Raw genomic sequence first — 16,448 nt, 5'->3', positions numbered from 1 at the left:
ACTGCACCACGCGTTATTATGAGAGAGTTTCATTTTAAAAGCACTCGCTCATCTGCATTACCGGCATGCTTGTACACTAGATGTTACTGTAATATGTACAGGGAATATGGGTATGAACTTATATATATATATATATTTATCATATATACATAAAGCATAATCGATATTCAGGTGACTCGGATGTGGATTCGGAGCGTGTGATTGGTTAATGCTCTGGTTTCTCCGCCCTCTCGTTTGATTTTTACACAGGTGACCGTTCTTGAACAGTATTTGTGTAATTGGTCTCATGCACACTGAAGAAAGCAGAATTTTTGTCCCTCTGGATTGATATCGCTTCTGTCCGGTTCACCCTGTCAATGAATAGTCTGCATTTCCTTCTGTTCTCAGTGTTTGAGTCTTTGCAGGACGAGACGCGTCCAGATTTGCCCTAGTGAATTCTAGCTTGCCTCAGTGTAACACCTTTCTAATGTGCTAAATGTCTGTGTCGTGATTGTGTTCTTGTTCTCCTCTCCCCTCCCCTAGCGCACTGGCAAACTGCATGCCATTATATGTAATGTAAAGTATTGTGTCAAGTATTGTGAAATTAAACAAACAAGACAAAGAAAAAAAGGTTTCAGCAAAGAGATGATCCGCCTGCGTTCTGGAGTCATTTCCAGCTGAGTAACCAGCTGTTTGGTGTCCGTTACCGTGTGTCGGATCGTTCTAATGTACAGTAATAAAATCAGACATACCGATATTTCTGGCTTCCGTTGTCATGGGGAAGAAGAATCAGGGGTGCTTCTGAGATGAGGTAAATTGTTGAATTATATTCCTGCTTTTACTGGAACATTTCTTTTAATTGATTCACCCCAATTCGTTCTCGTTTCATCTCCTTCATCTGAACACCCGTCTGTCCAGTCACGTTGAGGTGTGTTAGTCCACAGACGTGGACACACACATTCTGACGTGTACGTGCACACATACAGACACACACACATTCTGACGCGCACACACACACACTTCCACCTCTCCAGGGTTCAGTCCATATGGCCTTTAGCGGAGTCCGTTATGTTTACACCCCCAAGGGAAAACACGATTTTATTATTCGCTGTTTTTCAGGAAAACCACTACATATTCTCTTCAGCAGTACTATATCTGGTGTTACACATCCAGCAGAACCATCGCCCTGATCACACAAACCGTACATCCTGGGACAAAAATAAACTGCCCCCAGCCAGTTAATCATACATCAATCACCATCAATTCAGTGGTATTTTAAGATAGTGCAACAACTTTTATGCAAATGGTTTTCTTCTGTCCTTTCACCTTATAAAATACCACTATACTTGCAATTAATACAGTTCTACATTTTTTTTGTCAGAAACTAATTCCTCTTGTATGATCTTCATGAAATGAGAAAAGTTTTTGTTTTAAAACCTTAACAGATCATTTCTGCTGTAAGAAGCATTTGTTTGTTTTCACCCTCTAGCTGGGACAGATGGCATTACTAACAGAGTGCAGAATGTCTGACAGAGCAGAGCCCTCAGTACCTGGAGCATCTGGCTTTTTTACCTGTGCTGTAACTGACACTCAGACTGGTAATAAGCTGGTAAACTAAAAAACCACAGTTCTGACACACCTATCGTGTGCATTATTCCTGTAGTTTATCAGTGAGCAGCCAGCACGACCAGCTTCACTACCATGGGCTTCATATGATCGTTCCTTCAGGAGGGAAAATAAACCTGCTTTGTGGACTTGCAGAAAAAAATTAAACTCAACATTCGTACTACCAGAGGACAGTGGTTTGTCATGCGTCATCACAGCTCAAACGCAGCCATCCCACTCATCTTGGAAAGATTAAGGCTCATGATTTCATCTTCTAAATTACTTCTACGGTTTGAATTAAACAAAAGAAACAAAACAATCCGTAGCACTCGGAAAAACAAAAAACATTTTTTCTCTTTTCCTAAGGAGTTCGGCAAAGTCCTGTTTTGTAGAGAGAACTAGATTTAATCCCCAAAACTGCCGAACGTGCAGCTCAAGAGCTGGGTGTGTCTTCAGTGGTCACCTCCATGGTTTCCATGTCTACAGTCTCCAAGGTCACGTCCTCTGTCCCACCAAGATGGCCGCCGCATGAGGGGGAGGGGTCAGAGGTGACGATGGGGGGCTGGTCTTGCATGGCATTGAGCTCTGGAGACACGGAGACGCACACGTCTCCAGAGACGGACACGGGCCCACACACGGACAGAGCCACAGTGTCAGCAACAGGAAGTGGAGCCGACACAGGAACCGGAAGTGAAGCGGACACAGGAACAGGAAGTGAAACGGACACAGGAACAGGAAGTGGAGCTGACTCAGGGACAGGAAGTGGAGTTGACTCAGGGACAGGAAGTGGATCTGAAATTGCGGCCGAGAGGGAAGTTGGTGCGGGGGCGGGGAGGGAGACGGAGATGGGAACGGTAAAGGGGGCGGAGCCAGGGACGTGGATGGACAGCGGGGCGGAGACTGAGACCGGGACCTGCAGCGGCACAGCGACGCCCGGCGTTTCCAGGGAGATGACCTGAGTGGCGGCCATGCCGGTGGAGTCCGGCCCCACGACGGGCTGCAGCTGGGCAGCGGGCAGCTCGGTCTGGATGAGGGTGAAGCCGGCCAGCGAGGTGTGGCTGACCAGCGTGATGGCGCCGTGACTGGTGCTGGTCCAGTCCCCGGAGAGCGTCACCGGCTGCACCTGCGCCATCACCGCACCCCCATCCGCCTGTTTACCCTCCTGCCCCAGCCCCTCCTGCCCCGCCCCCTCACCGCTCCCCCCTGCCACCGCAGGCCTCGATGAGGAGGACGATGACTCCTTGTCTTTGGCCCCGCCCCCTCCACGCTTGGTTACCTTGCGCCCCCCCTCCATGTTTCCCTCCAGAATCACCAGGTAGTTCTTCCATGGGGTGTCTTTGTCGTGGGTCTGTGGGAGAGAGCAGAGCCGCTGGGTTAGTGTGAGGCTGGGTTATTCGCATTTGCACATCCAAATATCTTTTCTTTTTTTTTTTGCATCATTTGCAAAATGAGTTGCAGTGAATAAAAATAAAGACTCCCACACTGCATTAACTGTGAGATCACACTTAACGGAGCATTCTAATGCTGATGTCACAGTCACTACTGGTAACTGAAAGCAACAGAGTTCTAGAACACTGACTTTTGAAAAAACATTCCAAAAAACCGACTCTTCAAAGGGTTTCCAGAAATATCACACTCAGTAGTAGGCTACTCCACCATTCAGTGCACAGCTGTGCTGAGGCTAAAAAGCCTAATAAAGGCGTGGTGTGTTTTGACCTCACCATGGTGTGGCGGCGGACGGTGGATTTGTCCGTGAAGGTGCGGTTGCAGAGCATGCACATGTAGGGCTTCTCCCCGGTGTGGATGCGGTTGTGCCGCTGCAGGGCGTTCAGCTGGGTGAACTGCTTCCCACACTCCTCACAGCTGTAGGGCCTCTCTCCTGCAAGCCCAGGGGTCAAGGGTCAAGGGTCAAAGGGCGTCCAATAAAGAGTCACAAAGTCTGACCACAGATTCTATAGCCTGACCAGATACAGCCTCCTGATACATCCCAATTTGAGGCATCTTATAAATATTTATGTAGGGGGTGTGGGTCAAGTACAAAACCATGGCAACAGAGGTTCTGTACTGTAACACCTGAAACTCCTAATGCTAACCAGAGCAAAGCGAGGAATAGCAGCAGATCATCTGGTTAGCGTATAGAATCTGTGACCTGTTCAGCGCAGTCGGCAGTAAGCATTGGGTCGGGTCGTTACAGGTGAGCTGGGGGCGGGGGGTTACCTGTGTGTATTTTCATGTGCTGATGGAGGGAGTTCCTCTGTGCGAACGCTCTGCCACAGATGTCACACTTGTACGGTTTGGACCCGGAGTGGATCCGGGCGTGGTGCTTCAGGTACTCCTTGGAAGCGAAACTCTTGCCGCAGTTCTCGCACATAAAGGGTTTCTCTCCTGATCAGGAAAAGACCGAAAAACAGCAGAAATCTCAGCAAGGAATGTACAGCTGGTTCTGGCACTAGTGATGAGCTGAAACTCAAAGACTGGACGCAAGCTGAGAATTGGGGAGTTATGTAGCTGTGTTTCAGTCACTGACCTGTGTGGCAGCGCTTATGGTAGGACAGCATGTGGTTCTGTGTGAACCGCGCATCACACTGGTCACAGGAGAACGGCTTCTCACCGGTGTGTGTCCTGCCACACAAACACCACGAGAGACACGTTATACACACACACACACTCACACAGACACACACACACGCACACACACACAGACACATTCACATACACACACACACACACACACACACACACATTCACACACAGACACACACACACACACTCAAACACACACACACACACACATTCACACACACAGACACACATTCACACACACACACACACACAGACACACACATTCACACACACACACACCTACCTGCGGTGCGTTTTGAGGGCGGAGCTCTGGGAGAACTTGGCGCTGCAGTCGGTGCAGTGGTAGGGCCGGTCCCCGGTGTGGGTGCGCTGGTGCAGCACCAGGGCGGTTTTGGAGCTCAGGCTCTTGGCGCAGACGGGGCAGGCGTGCCGGTCGCCGCCGCCCTCGTGGACCTGGCGGCAGTGGCGCTTCACGTCCTTCTTGCGCTTGAAGGCCTTGCCGCAGACGCTGCAGGGGAAGAGGCGCTCGTCGCTGTGCACGTGCCGCTCGTGGATCTTCAGGTTGCAGCGGTTGGCGAAGGTCTGGGCGCAGGTGGCGCAGCGGTACGTCACCTCCGGCTGCTCGCCGTGGCTCGCCGAGACGTGCTTCAGGTAGCTCTTCTCGTAGTGGAAGGAGCGCTGGCACTTCTCGCACTGGAACTGCCCGTTCCTCTTCCTCTTCTCCCCTCTGCTGCGCCCCTCCTCCTCCTCCTCTTCCTCCTCCTCCTTCTCCTCGTCCTCTTCGATCTGAAAGTCCGACTCGCTGGGGTCGTGTTCCGGTGGGTCCTGGTAATCGTCGGCGAAGTCCGCCGGCTCCGGAGGTTCCCCCCCCATCTCAGCGCCACCCCCCCTGGAGCTCCCGGACCCATCCGCAGTTCCACCCAGGGGCCCCTCCCCTTCTGGGACCCCCTCCCCACCTGGAGCCCCCTCCACGGGGTCTGCCGCCGTGGTCGGCTCTGGAGCCTTGCGCTGAGCCTTCAGCTTCCTCAGGTACTTCTTTTTGGGGGGGTCCACCGCCACCCTGCGGCCCGCCAGCCTGTTGCTCTGCCTCCGGCCCGACCCCGCCGACCCCGTCGCCGCCGCCGCCGACTTCCCCTCACCCTGCTTCCGCCCCCTCTTCAGGGGGCGGGGCTTCTCCGTCAGGGCCGACTCCCCGCCCATCTCCGCGCCCAAACCGTCCTCCAGCAGGTCTGTTGCCAGGAGACCTGCCACGGGGTCGTGTTCCAGGGCATCGGTCGACTGGCCGTCCCGCAGCAGGACGTCGATCTGCGGCGCGTTTGGGTCGCCCGCGGCGCCCGTCCCCGGCCCGCCCGCCCGTCGGCACGCTTCCGCCAGGTCCCGGCACTGCAGCAGCTTGGCCATTTCCAAAATGTCGCCCGTCTTCGACCTCTCCACCTCCAGCTTAGCGGTGTACGCGAACTCCAGGAACCTGCCGAAGTCAGACGGGGGCACGGTCCCCAGGAAGATTTTCGCGGGGGGTGGGTCCTTGCCGAGAAGGATGCCTTTGAAGTAGCCACTGGAAGCCGCCAGGATCAGCTGGTGCGCCTCGAACTCCTCCAGCTCGCCCTCGAAGTCCACCTGGACCGTGATGTCACACAGGTGGCCCGTCAGTCTCAGCTGCTGCATCTCCCCCAGCAAATTCTCATGGTAGAAATTTGACGCGAGCTGGACTACAGAGTCCCCCATGATTCCACACGCCTGTAGGAAAACATTGAGGGAAACAGGAGTTACATCCTGAGTGTTATTTTTTTCCCCCCCAGTTTTTAAAACAAGGGGTTAATAGTGATAATTATTCTAGTGCTATCGAACCAAAACGGAACATCAAGGCATGGGGATACAATTTTTGCGGGCTCCTCCACATAATTCCAGTGAAGAAGAACTCACTGGGTAATGGGGATTTGAACTAACTGCAAACATGGCTGTCAATATAATTAGTTGGTTTGGCAATGGAAGATAAACGTATGTACAGAAGCTCGCTTTCATTACACTGTAATTCGCATATAGATTTGGGATTCACGCACATTATTGACATCACGTGTGTTCGAGTTCGTAGCTAACACACAATGGTGCAGTTAGCTTGGAAATTCTGGCTGACCTAGCTATCGTAAACTAATGAAAGCAAAGTATCTAACCTTCGCTAACAAAGAAAGGCTGTCGACAGCAGACGCGTCATAGTCTCGACCAATACTAATTAATGTAATCTATCTAGTTAGGGAGCGAGTGATGTACGTATGTTAGCCAGAAAACGGCTAGCGTCATCTGGCGAATCTATACGTTTGGGGACAATTGCGTTAGCTAGCTAGCGGGAGAAGTTAAAACTGAAGCATTTAGACTGTGGCGATTGAGGTATTATTTTTGAGGTATACCGTTGAACGACATGTAGCTAGCTAATGTAACTAAGTTGCATAGTTAAGGAACTATGTAGCCAGCTCGCAAGCTAGTTAGTGGGAAAACTTTCGGTTTTCATTTAACTAGTTAGCCAGCTAAATAACTTAAAGCTATGCAGCTAGCTAGCTACCAACCATGCAATGGCGCGGTGTTGGATTATTTTCAAAAGCACAGTTTGCTAATTTGTACTAGTGCCACTGCGAACATATTTTTAAACAAAAGCACGTCGTTTCAACACTACGCTGGACTACATCGGTAAGACCAGATAAACATATGCACATTTCCCTGACAGCGTTCTTACCGTAAGCTCGGTAAAATGGCAGCACTCCACAAATGCAGCAGCCCGACGCTGAGAGTATTTCCTGTAAGAATTGCACCCAGAACTCCTTCGCTCTCAGCAGCGTCCATATTGGATCATGGTGGTTGAAACCGCTTTGGCGAGGTCTTTCAAAATGGTTGCGGAGCAGAAATGCGGAACGTTCCCAGATCACACGTACTCACTAAAATACATGTCCAGCAACTGGTAGCTAAACTAAAATAAAATATTATATTGTATTTCAGTAAGTTTTGTATTTACTCAGTTTAAATACAGAATAAAAAAAAGTCAAAGGAAATTATGCCTACATTTCTTAAACAATCACAATATATGCACTGATTATACTTTTCGTTAAATGGAAGAGGATACCATGAACGCGTTAGAGGCCTTGCTCACTGTGTAATGCGTAACATCGCTACAAATTAGGAGCATGAAATCATGCAAAGTACTTTTATGACTTACAACCTTGAATTTATTGGACTCTGACGAGAACATTAATCCAATTACAAAACGTTTACCAGCCTATCTGCCTTAGAGCAGTTTCTCAGCAAGTGGCAGATCACCAATTAATGTTCCACCTCACACTGTGAGACTGGTGTTGCAATGACACATCAAAGTGAACCATAGTAGGCTGACTATGTCAATCACAAGGTACGCATGTACCTGACAGAACAGCAACGAGCAAAGGCAATGTTATGCTAATGTTATGCATGCTTCCATTGAGACGCCAAGATACTTCCCATTGTTTTCGTATTAGCATCACATAAATGTACCCAAAAATGTTATTTTAAAAAGTAATAAATTTCATTGTCTATTTTACATTGAGTTGTGTTTTTGGCTGACACTGCTAAGCACACAACTACAATAATGATACAATAAAAAATGGTAAAGATGATAATGATAAAAAAATTGAAATGTCAACAACAGAAAAAGGTAATCAATACACTGGTATGAGTTGTGCTTTTTGTACGTCGCTTTGGATAAAAGCGTCTGCTAAATAAATGTAATGTAATATATGACCAGAACACATAAATACTTCTATAGCAGAGTCTGTCTTTTTTATTTCTCACGTTAAAGAAATGTATTCATTGATGAATCTCAGTTGCAGGGAGCTGTTGTGTCCACCTCCTTTGTCAGGAGCATCCTGACTGTATGAAGTTCAGAGCAGGCGCTGTGATTGGTCGGTCTTGTGCCCTGTCGCTTGGGCGATTGGTGCAGAAAGACCTGAAACGGCATCCTCATGGCAACCGTCCTCACAACCGATTCCTAACACTTTGATCTTGGACCAGTTGTGCTCTTTCTTGTTGGTGAGGTCAATGACATAGGTCCTCCATTCAGCCTTTTTATCGTGAACCTGAGAGGGGTTTTCAGTTTTTTTTTTTTTTAAAAAGGGAAGAAGACTGGTGTAAGGATGTGTAATTTACAGCAGCATTATCAGAGATTTTATGTTCATTTGAAACTCTGCAGGTCCAGGTGAAGAGCTTACCGCCACGTGTCTCCGTAAGGTGGACATGTCCGTGAAGGAGCGCTCGCACGCTTTGCACTTGAAGGGCTTCTCTCCCGTGTGGATCCTCTGGTGCCTCCGCAGCGCCCCCTGCTGGGTGAACGACTTCCCGCACAGCTCACAGAAAAAGGGCCGCGTATCTGAGGGAGGGGATTTACATTTAGAATTTCCGAGGACTTATTTTTATTGCGTTTTGAATCAGCGAATGAGGCTAGTGTAAATCCAGCCGGCTTGGAAAGGGATATACAAGGCAAGCAATGCCAAAAAAAAAGTGTAGTACTATTCAAATACAGATATGATTATTCAGATATAAATTAGCCTCTGAGCCAAGTATGGTGTAGTATGCAGTACACATTAAAATCCATGTTGAAATGTACCTGTTAAATAAGATAATTTTAAAAATATACAGCTCATTTCATGGGGGAAACAGGGAGACATGCTGCAGTAGAAGCATCCTGCCAGTAGAGGGTGCGCTGGTGCAAAAACTCTCCCTTTTCCATACTGCTCGGCAGCAACTACAATGATTAAAAAGAAAGCAATACAGCTTGGACCATACAAGGTGCAATCAACCAATCAGTCAACCTATCCATCACAACTTTATTTTGCCTGAAGTTAATATCAACAGATATCAACAAAAACACTGATGGCCCTGGAATGGAATAGAAAAAAAACAGAAAATATTTTTAAAAGAGGGAAAAGCATGTGGGCGATACCTGAGTGGACCCGGCAGTGCTGCAGGTAGGACGATCGCAGACCGAAGCTCTTCCCACAGCGCTCGCAGCGGAAGGGCCGCGCCCCCAGGTGGCACACCTTGTGGTGCTTCAGGTACTCTTTGGAGGTGAAGCTCTTCTCGCACACGTCGCACTGAAACAAGCGCTGGCCTGGAGGAACACACCACAACCACGTCAAATATGACTGACTGTACTTCAACCAATCACAACGCGTGTGCTCATTATGAGAAAACTGAATCACGCCCATTTCCTCCTGTGTGCTGAGGTGGTAGGCGGAGCCTGCTAGAGTCAGGAAGTAGAGAGGACAGAGGAGATGATGTCACAGTGCTGATGTGAAAGGGTGAGCTCGTGACCTCTGACCTGTGTGTGTTCTCCGGTGAGTGGTGAGTTTTCCTGAGTCCCCGAAGCTCGCGCCACAGACCTCGCAGATATAGGGCCTCTCTCCTGTGTGACCTCTGTGTGACCCCAGCAGAGACACGTCCGTCACTTCCTGCTCCGCCTCCACACACACACACACACAAAAGTTCTCTACATCTGGCAGCTAATCACCCCCCATCCATCTGACTGGCTACACAACCCCCTGCATTGCCCACCCATTTTGATTTTCCTGGTCAATACTGCAAATGTGTCTAGTGTACCTGGTGTGTGAGTGTGTGTGAGTGTGTGTGCGTGTGTGTGTGTGTGTGTGTGAGTGTGTGTGAGTGTGTGTGTGTGTGTGTGAGTGTGTGTGAGTGTGTGTGTGCATTACCTGGTGTGTGTTTTGAGCTGGGAGGGCTGTGTGAAGCGCTGGTTGCAGATGGCGCAGTGGTAGGGCTTCTCCCCGGTGTGTGTGTGTGTGTGTGTGCGTGTGTGTGCGCGCGTGCGCTGCATTACCTGGTGTGTGTTTTGAGCTGGGAGGGCTGTGTGAAGCGCTGGTTGCAGATGGCGCAGTGGTAGGGCTTCTCGCCGGTGTGCGTGCGCATGTGGAACAGGAGGGCGGAGCGGGAGCTGAGGATCTTGCCGCAGACGCTGCAGAGCGCTCGGGCCACGCGCCCCTCGTGCGTTCGAGCGTAGTGCGTGCGCGCGTCCCGCCGCCGCTTGAAGGTCCCGCCGCAGGCGCTGCAGGCGAAGCGCCGCTCGTCCGAGTGCACGCAGTCCCGGTGCTCGCGCCACGCCCCCGCGCTGCCCAAGCCCCGCCCACAGGTCTCGCAGCGGAACGGCTTGTCCCGCGGCTCCGCCCCGCGTGCCTGCCGGCAGCGCCGAGCGAGGGCGCGCCGCGCCGGGATCCGCCCCTCGCCCCGGTCACACCGCAGCGCCCCGCCCCCTCCGGAGGCTTCCGGAACACGCTTACCTTCGCTGCCCCGCCCCGTGCCCCGCCCGCTCTCTGACCCTCCCTGGCTCTTGTCTCTGGACCTACAGGCTGCAACCCCTCCGACGCTAACGTTACAGACGCCATCTTTATTTTCGGACTCCGTGCTCTCCTCCTCTTCCTCCCCCTCCCTCTCCACTTCCTCTCCCTCTCTCTCCTCTTCCCTTCTCTCCCTCTCCTCTTCCTCTCTCCCCTCCTCCTCTTCCTCCTTGTCCTCACGGTTGTCTCGTCTGGCTCCCTCTTCCATCTTACCTTTCCCAGCATGCACCGCTGTCTCTGTCCCCGGCTCCTCCCCCTCCACCCCGCCCCCCTCTGCTCTGACATCATCTTCCTTGTCCGCGGGGGCGTGCCGATCCCGCCCCCTCCCCAGTCCGCCGCCCTCCTCCCTCGCTCGCGGTTCTTCTCCTCCGCTCGCCGGTGTTCCCGCTGATCCCAGATCAGTCGAGGAGCCAGATCGCCTGCAGGGGGCGGGGCTACTGGACTTCCTTCCTTTCGCTCCCAGATGAATGTTTCTGTGTTAAAAATGAAAAGATTACGAACAAATGAAAAGCTATTGTAAATTAAGATAAATAAACAATTATCTTCACTGAAAATGCTGTAGTGAAGTATTTTAATCACCACCCTGCTGGGCTGCACAGTCCTGGGGGGGTGTTTCACAAAGCAGGATTACTCCGTTAGGCTGGATAACTGCGCCGAGTAAAACCCAGAACAGCCATTTTTACTTCAGTCCATGTTCCAGATTTTGGAGGGCTTCGTGAAACAGGGCCCAGATTCGCTGGGGGGCAATAGTTTGTTATTACTGTTGTTAGTTTTAGATCTACATTCTTAAAGCACAGGTGTGGGGCTGCAGCAGACTCACCTGGTGTGGGGCTGCGGCAGACTCATCTGGTGTGGGGCTCACCTGGTGTGGGGCTCCGGCAGACTCACCTGGTGTGGGTGTTGTAGGAGGATTTCTGGGCGAACCTGGCGCCGCAGTCCGCGCAGCGGTAGGGCTTCTCGCCCGTGTGCGTGCGCAGGTGCAGGGCCAGGCCGGCCTTGCTGGCGAGCAGCTTGCCGCAGCGGGGGCACTCCTGGGGGGTCTTGTGGCCGTGCACGCGGCGGGCGTGGTCGCTGATGTCCTTGGGCCGCTTGAAGCGCTTGGCGCAGACGGCGCAGGCGAAGGCGCGCTCGCTGGTGTGGACGGCCGCGCGGTGCTGCCGCAGGTTCTGCCGCGTCGCCACCAGCCGGGGGCAGAGGTCGCAGGCGTACTTCACCAGCAGCCGCGCCCCGTGCGCCCGCCGGGCGTGCGCCTGGAAGAGCCTCAGCGAGCCGAACTCCGCCCCCGCGCACTCCTCGCATCGGAACACCTCCTCCTGGGCCCCGCCCCCTCCCTCTGCCCCGCCCCCTCCCTCCATCTCCGGGCATCGCATCCTCCTGATCACCACCTTGGTCGCCAGAGCAACAGTGGCGTCGGCGCCTGCTCTGTCTTGATTGGCCGCTGATTCGCCCTCGGACGCATGATTCGGGGAAGTGATACCGCCATTGCTTTCCAGAGTTTCACATTTCCCAGGTTCCAGGTTTGAGATTTGTCCCTCTGGAGGAGCTACGCCTATCGAACTGCAGTCAGTGGGCTCGGGAGGGGTCTCTGGGGTTGGCGTAACCCCGGTAACCCTGCACACTTCCTCCAGGTCCCTGCATTCCAGCCTGATGGCCACCTGTAGCAGCCTTGGCAGCTGTGCCCGTGTGACCTTTACGCTGGCTGTGTAGGCGAACTCCGTGAAGGCGGCAAAGTCCTCCGAGCTGACATCCCGCAGGAGGACGGCAGGCTGCTGCGCTCCTACCGGCCCCTGGCCGATGAACACTTTCTGGAAATAGGCGCTGCACGCGGCCAGGACTGCTCTGTGCGCGTGGAAGCTGCCTTCGCGATCTTCCCGCCCAGCCTGCACTGTGACGTCACACAGGTGCCCCAGCTGATACTGGGAGTGGAGCGACCGCAGCAGGTTGGACGCCGCTACCTTGGATTCCAGCGTGATCTTCACCTCCATCATAACGAAGCCATCTGCGAACAACAAACGGAATACGGTATGAAAAGAAATGTTACTTAATTTTTTAATCCCCAGTCGTGTTTTTGAAACACTATCCAAAACTACAACGCCGCTTTGTCACTTGCGGAAAATCTCAACCCCAGATACATAGCCCACAGCTGAGGCGCGTGCAGCTAGTTTGGCTCCTCATTTGCTGCTATTTCGAATGTTAGTGAGCGAAATATCGGTTAATTGGGTCTTGGAGTAGATATACTCATAAAAATCTAATTTGGTTTGTTTTCACGTTTTATATATTAATAAATGCAGTAACTACATTGAGAGAAAGTAAGTAAAACTGGGACAAATAATTTGCCCAGGGAAGTGGTTTTGATATGACCGTTAGCTAATTAAACACACGCCACTGTCTGCCCTGTAGGTAATGAGGGTACTGGGTAGTCAGAAAATTTCAGTCGCAACATTAAGTAAATGCATTACGCCGGTAAATTGGGTTTAGTAATATTAGCGTTGAACATTTCTGAAAATGCGAAACATTTTTTCTTTAAGGATATACTATATCATTAAACACCTTATCAGAACCGACAGAAAATCAATGCGTAATGCCGGCATCTCCCTACTTACCTTGCTAATTGGAGCTGCCTACTTCAGCTAACATTTGGCTGTACAACCGCCCGGTAAGGTCCCTTTGTTGCACATAAGGCGATAAGGGGAATATTATTTTATTTGAATGTCCATGCCTTTGTATGACTAACTCGTTTGCTTGTCTCAAATGCTCAGCTATGCCATTCAAGCGCGATGCTCGGGATTTGCTTCTTGCGCGTGGGTGCGCGAGTTGTTCTGTCACAGGGTTTTGTTTGACAGCAGCGTTGCGAGATCTAAACAATGAACACATGCAGAATGGTAGCGAATGCCTGTACGTCATCTCGGCACATGCGCGGTGCCGTTGTGTGAAAGGTTTTCTATGGCAACCAGATATCCCAATGACGATTCCTTGCCATTGAGCATCTCGTTACCGGCACTCCTCAACAAAAGAAATTGTGTATTGTCTTAACTTCAAGCGGAACTCTTAGCCAAATCATGAATCCGCCCAAACCGCAACTGTTCATTCACGGGTGTCAGCAGTGAACCCGCTTGCAGCTGTGAGAGTTCCTTGGCTGTGAATGTAGGTTGTCAAAGAGCTAAACAAATTTCGACTGATGGCTGGGGGAAACCCGAGTAGTTTAAATCTCTGAATGTGCTTTCTAACGCACCTATAATCATTCAAATCACCAGCATTCATTGAGAAAGTCCTCAAGGACCAGTAAGACCCAGAATCATGCCGTTATTAATTATGCCAATTACATATTTATATGTAAGTGACAAATTTGCCACCATGATAATTATCCATTTGAATGAAACACGTGTTTTAGTCTGATTAATGCAGATCTTCAATGCTACCGCAAATTGCTCTTCAACTCGATACCTCTCAACATGTCAGCCTAAATATAGGTTACACCCCTCGTATGTGCCCATGTTATAAACTCAGAAAATGAGCGCTCTCGGCGTTTGGGTGTGTCATTGCGACCATACAGCCACCCGTTTTCCCCAGCTAAACACTTTGCATCACCCAGAACCTCCAGCTGGATTGGGCGGAGGGGGGGGGGGGGGTCATATACTGGTTAAGAGCCAGCCTTTCTATGGAATGCATTGTATGATATTCCCTTATATACCTTCTTGATATTGCTGCTGTTTTGGCAGTGAGGATAATTACTGGGTGAAGTGCTATGGACTGCCAGTTTGAGGCCTGTTCTGCACATGCACAGGTTCTGGCTCATTGTGACATCACTAGACAGGGAATAGACAGGGAATGGGTTGTGTTCATTGTAAAACCCAATGAACTGTATGAGAACTTTAGCGTTCTTATACATTTCAGGTGTAAAGCCATTGCAGTGTGGGTGGACTGCAAGCATGGAAACGTCTGGGAGAAAGTCCCAAAGACAAGCCCTCCCCCGCCCTCCGTCTCTTCTGGAAAAAATCCTGTTCCTCACATGTCCACACGAGGGCACTATTGTATAGAAATGCCGCATCCAGATGTGTGCAGCATTGCCAATCCGCCCGGTTGAACCTATTTTAAAGACGTTTATAAAAGTGCAACATTTAGAACACGGTTGCTACCATTTTAAGCACTCTGTACCTCAGCAGCATTGAAGTCTGGCAGAGTGAGATAATCCCAGGAGGACTGTGGGATACATCAGAGCGAGACAATCAGCACGGGCGTACGCGCTCGGCGGAAGAGGGAGATTCCCCCGTTCGCTCGGATCTCCCTCGAGCACTTTAGCGCGAGCTTCCTGGCGCATTCTCTCCTGCGTCCCGTGTGATCATCTCCTTTAAAACGCGTTTTGGACGTCTGTGCGCGCACGCCGCTGGGCTGAGAGGGCTGCCAGGCCTCTTTATTGACCCAGGAAGCCCATGCGCCTCACATTAGCGGTAATGAGTTCTGCAAGCGCGCGGCCCCCTCCGATGACTCACACGGCTCGGCGCAGACCGGAGGCTGCGGTTTTTCCATTTCACACAGGAATGCAGCGGCCGTGCCTCTGTCCGTCTGTCCATCTGTCTGCCTGCTCCAACTGAGCTGCGCTGCAGTGTCTGTCTGTCTGTCTGTCTGCAGCAGCTGTGTCTCTGTCCGTCTGTCTGTCTGCTCCAACTGAGCTGAGCTGCGCTGCAGTGTCTGTCTGTCCGTCTGCAGCAGCTGTGTCTCTGTCCGTCTGTCTGTCTGCAGCATCTGTCTGTCTGTCTGCCTGTCTGTCCGTTTGTTTGGGCTGCTGTACCTGCGCTGTGCTGTTGTAACCTTATAGACTAACAAGAATAACAAAAACAAATACATATGTATATTAGTCATAACAGACAATAATATTATGATGTATATTATTATTACTACCGCTAATAAAAGAAGAGGAAGAAGAAAAATGTATGTATCTTGAGAGGCTAAATTAGAGTGAATGTGTAATAGCTGAAGTATGCTTTCTGGAGATGGGTAATGCAGGAGATCATAAGATAATATATGCAGTTATAGTATGATGAAGTGTTAACTCAGGAGTTGTTTTTCTAATGGTGGATAAAATGTGAAAATATATGAATATATTACTCCAAATGCGGGATAGAAAAACAAGCAAGAGAAATATTTAATGAGGAAAGTAGAACACCCCCCCCCCCCCAAAAAAAACCCTAAATGTATTTCCTTGGTTGGAAAAAATGTTGAAACAAAAAAAAAAATAAAAGAATGAATGAGTAGTTAGAGAAAGTTTTGGCGAGCCAGCCTGACTCACAGCACGAGCAACATGAAGCCATTAACTTGGGACGGCTCTGTCCTCACTCGAACTTTCCGCGGTTTTAAATCTCCATTAAATCAATTCACTGGGCAGCCCGGCTGGTGATGGCGAACACAGAGAATACCCCCGGCCTATGGCTGCTGCTTCCCCAGGACCTGTGCCACTTTAAAAAAAAGATTTTAAAAAAAGATTTTGTTATTTTTGCGGGGGAACCTCAGCAGCTTATGTAATATAAAGCGTTAAAGCCTCGTGCCAGACGGCTATGACTGGTGAGCGCTGTACTTTAAAAAAAATGCTGGTCTTTAAAATGTTTGCTGTTCCGGAAAAATAAATAGAGCTTTATAGTGCAAGCCTGTGTGTTATAAAATTGCATTCGTGACTGCCAATGACATTTTAAGGTTTTAGTTAATATTGTTTTGGAGGTGGTGCCAGCGCAGCTAGAGGGTAGAAGTTAAGGTTGATTCAAGCCTCGGAATATATATTGACTGTTTCTGAGGAATAGGACTTGTCATATCTAGTGTCTGTAATTGGAGGGGGGCGGGGGGCTAGCAAGTCACTGGAGGGGATAGTAGAGGGTTTTGGGAGATTTATGTCGACTGGTCTCCGTGCACCTGTGAGGGAATAAA

The 16,448-nt window shown here is 50.4% G+C and overlaps 2 protein-coding genes across 4 annotated transcripts; both read right to left on the bottom strand.

Moving 5' to 3' along the window:
* Positions 1-1,045: 1,045 nt before the first annotated feature.
* Positions 1,046-7,174, bottom strand: gzf1 (GDNF-inducible zinc finger protein 1). Of its 3 annotated transcripts, none has more exons than XM_035424087.1 (6): positions 6,896-7,174; positions 4,451-5,904; positions 4,112-4,206; positions 3,802-3,969; positions 3,306-3,463; positions 1,046-2,932 (listed from the first exon to the last, which is right to left on the bottom strand). In XM_035424087.1, exons 2-6 carry the CDS (start codon positions 5,890-5,892, stop codon positions 2,018-2,020), a joined length of 2,778 nt encoding a protein of 925 aa, XP_035279978.1. In that variant the 5' UTR covers positions 5,893-5,904; positions 6,896-7,174; the 3' UTR covers positions 1,046-2,017. The 3 variants fall into 3 exon arrangements, with proteins under 3 accessions (XP_035279978.1, XP_035279977.1, XP_035279979.1); XM_035424086.1 differs by lacking the exon at positions 6,896-7,174 and adding an exon at positions 6,729-6,887; XM_035424088.1 differs by lacking the exon at positions 6,896-7,174 and adding an exon at positions 6,228-6,701.
* A 769-nt stretch (positions 7,175-7,943) lies between these two features.
* Positions 7,944-13,409, bottom strand: LOC118230215 (GDNF-inducible zinc finger protein 1-like). The gene is made up of 7 exons (XM_035423028.1): positions 13,136-13,409; positions 11,421-12,531; positions 10,019-11,005; positions 9,506-9,600; positions 9,128-9,295; positions 8,397-8,554; positions 7,944-8,264 (listed from the first exon to the last, which is right to left on the bottom strand). The coding sequence occupies exons 2-7, from the start codon at positions 12,518-12,520 to the stop codon at positions 8,070-8,072; spliced, it is 2,703 nt and encodes a 900-aa protein (XP_035278919.1). The 5' UTR covers positions 12,521-12,531; positions 13,136-13,409; the 3' UTR covers positions 7,944-8,069.
* Positions 13,410-16,448: the final 3,039 nt, after the last annotated feature.

This window comes from Anguilla anguilla, chromosome 6, assembly GCF_013347855.1.
Source record: "Anguilla anguilla isolate fAngAng1 chromosome 6, fAngAng1.pri, whole genome shotgun sequence".
Classification (NCBI taxonomy): Eukaryota; Metazoa; Chordata; class Actinopteri; order Anguilliformes; family Anguillidae; genus Anguilla; species Anguilla anguilla.
This window is presented reverse-complemented; position numbering and strand designations above follow the sequence as displayed.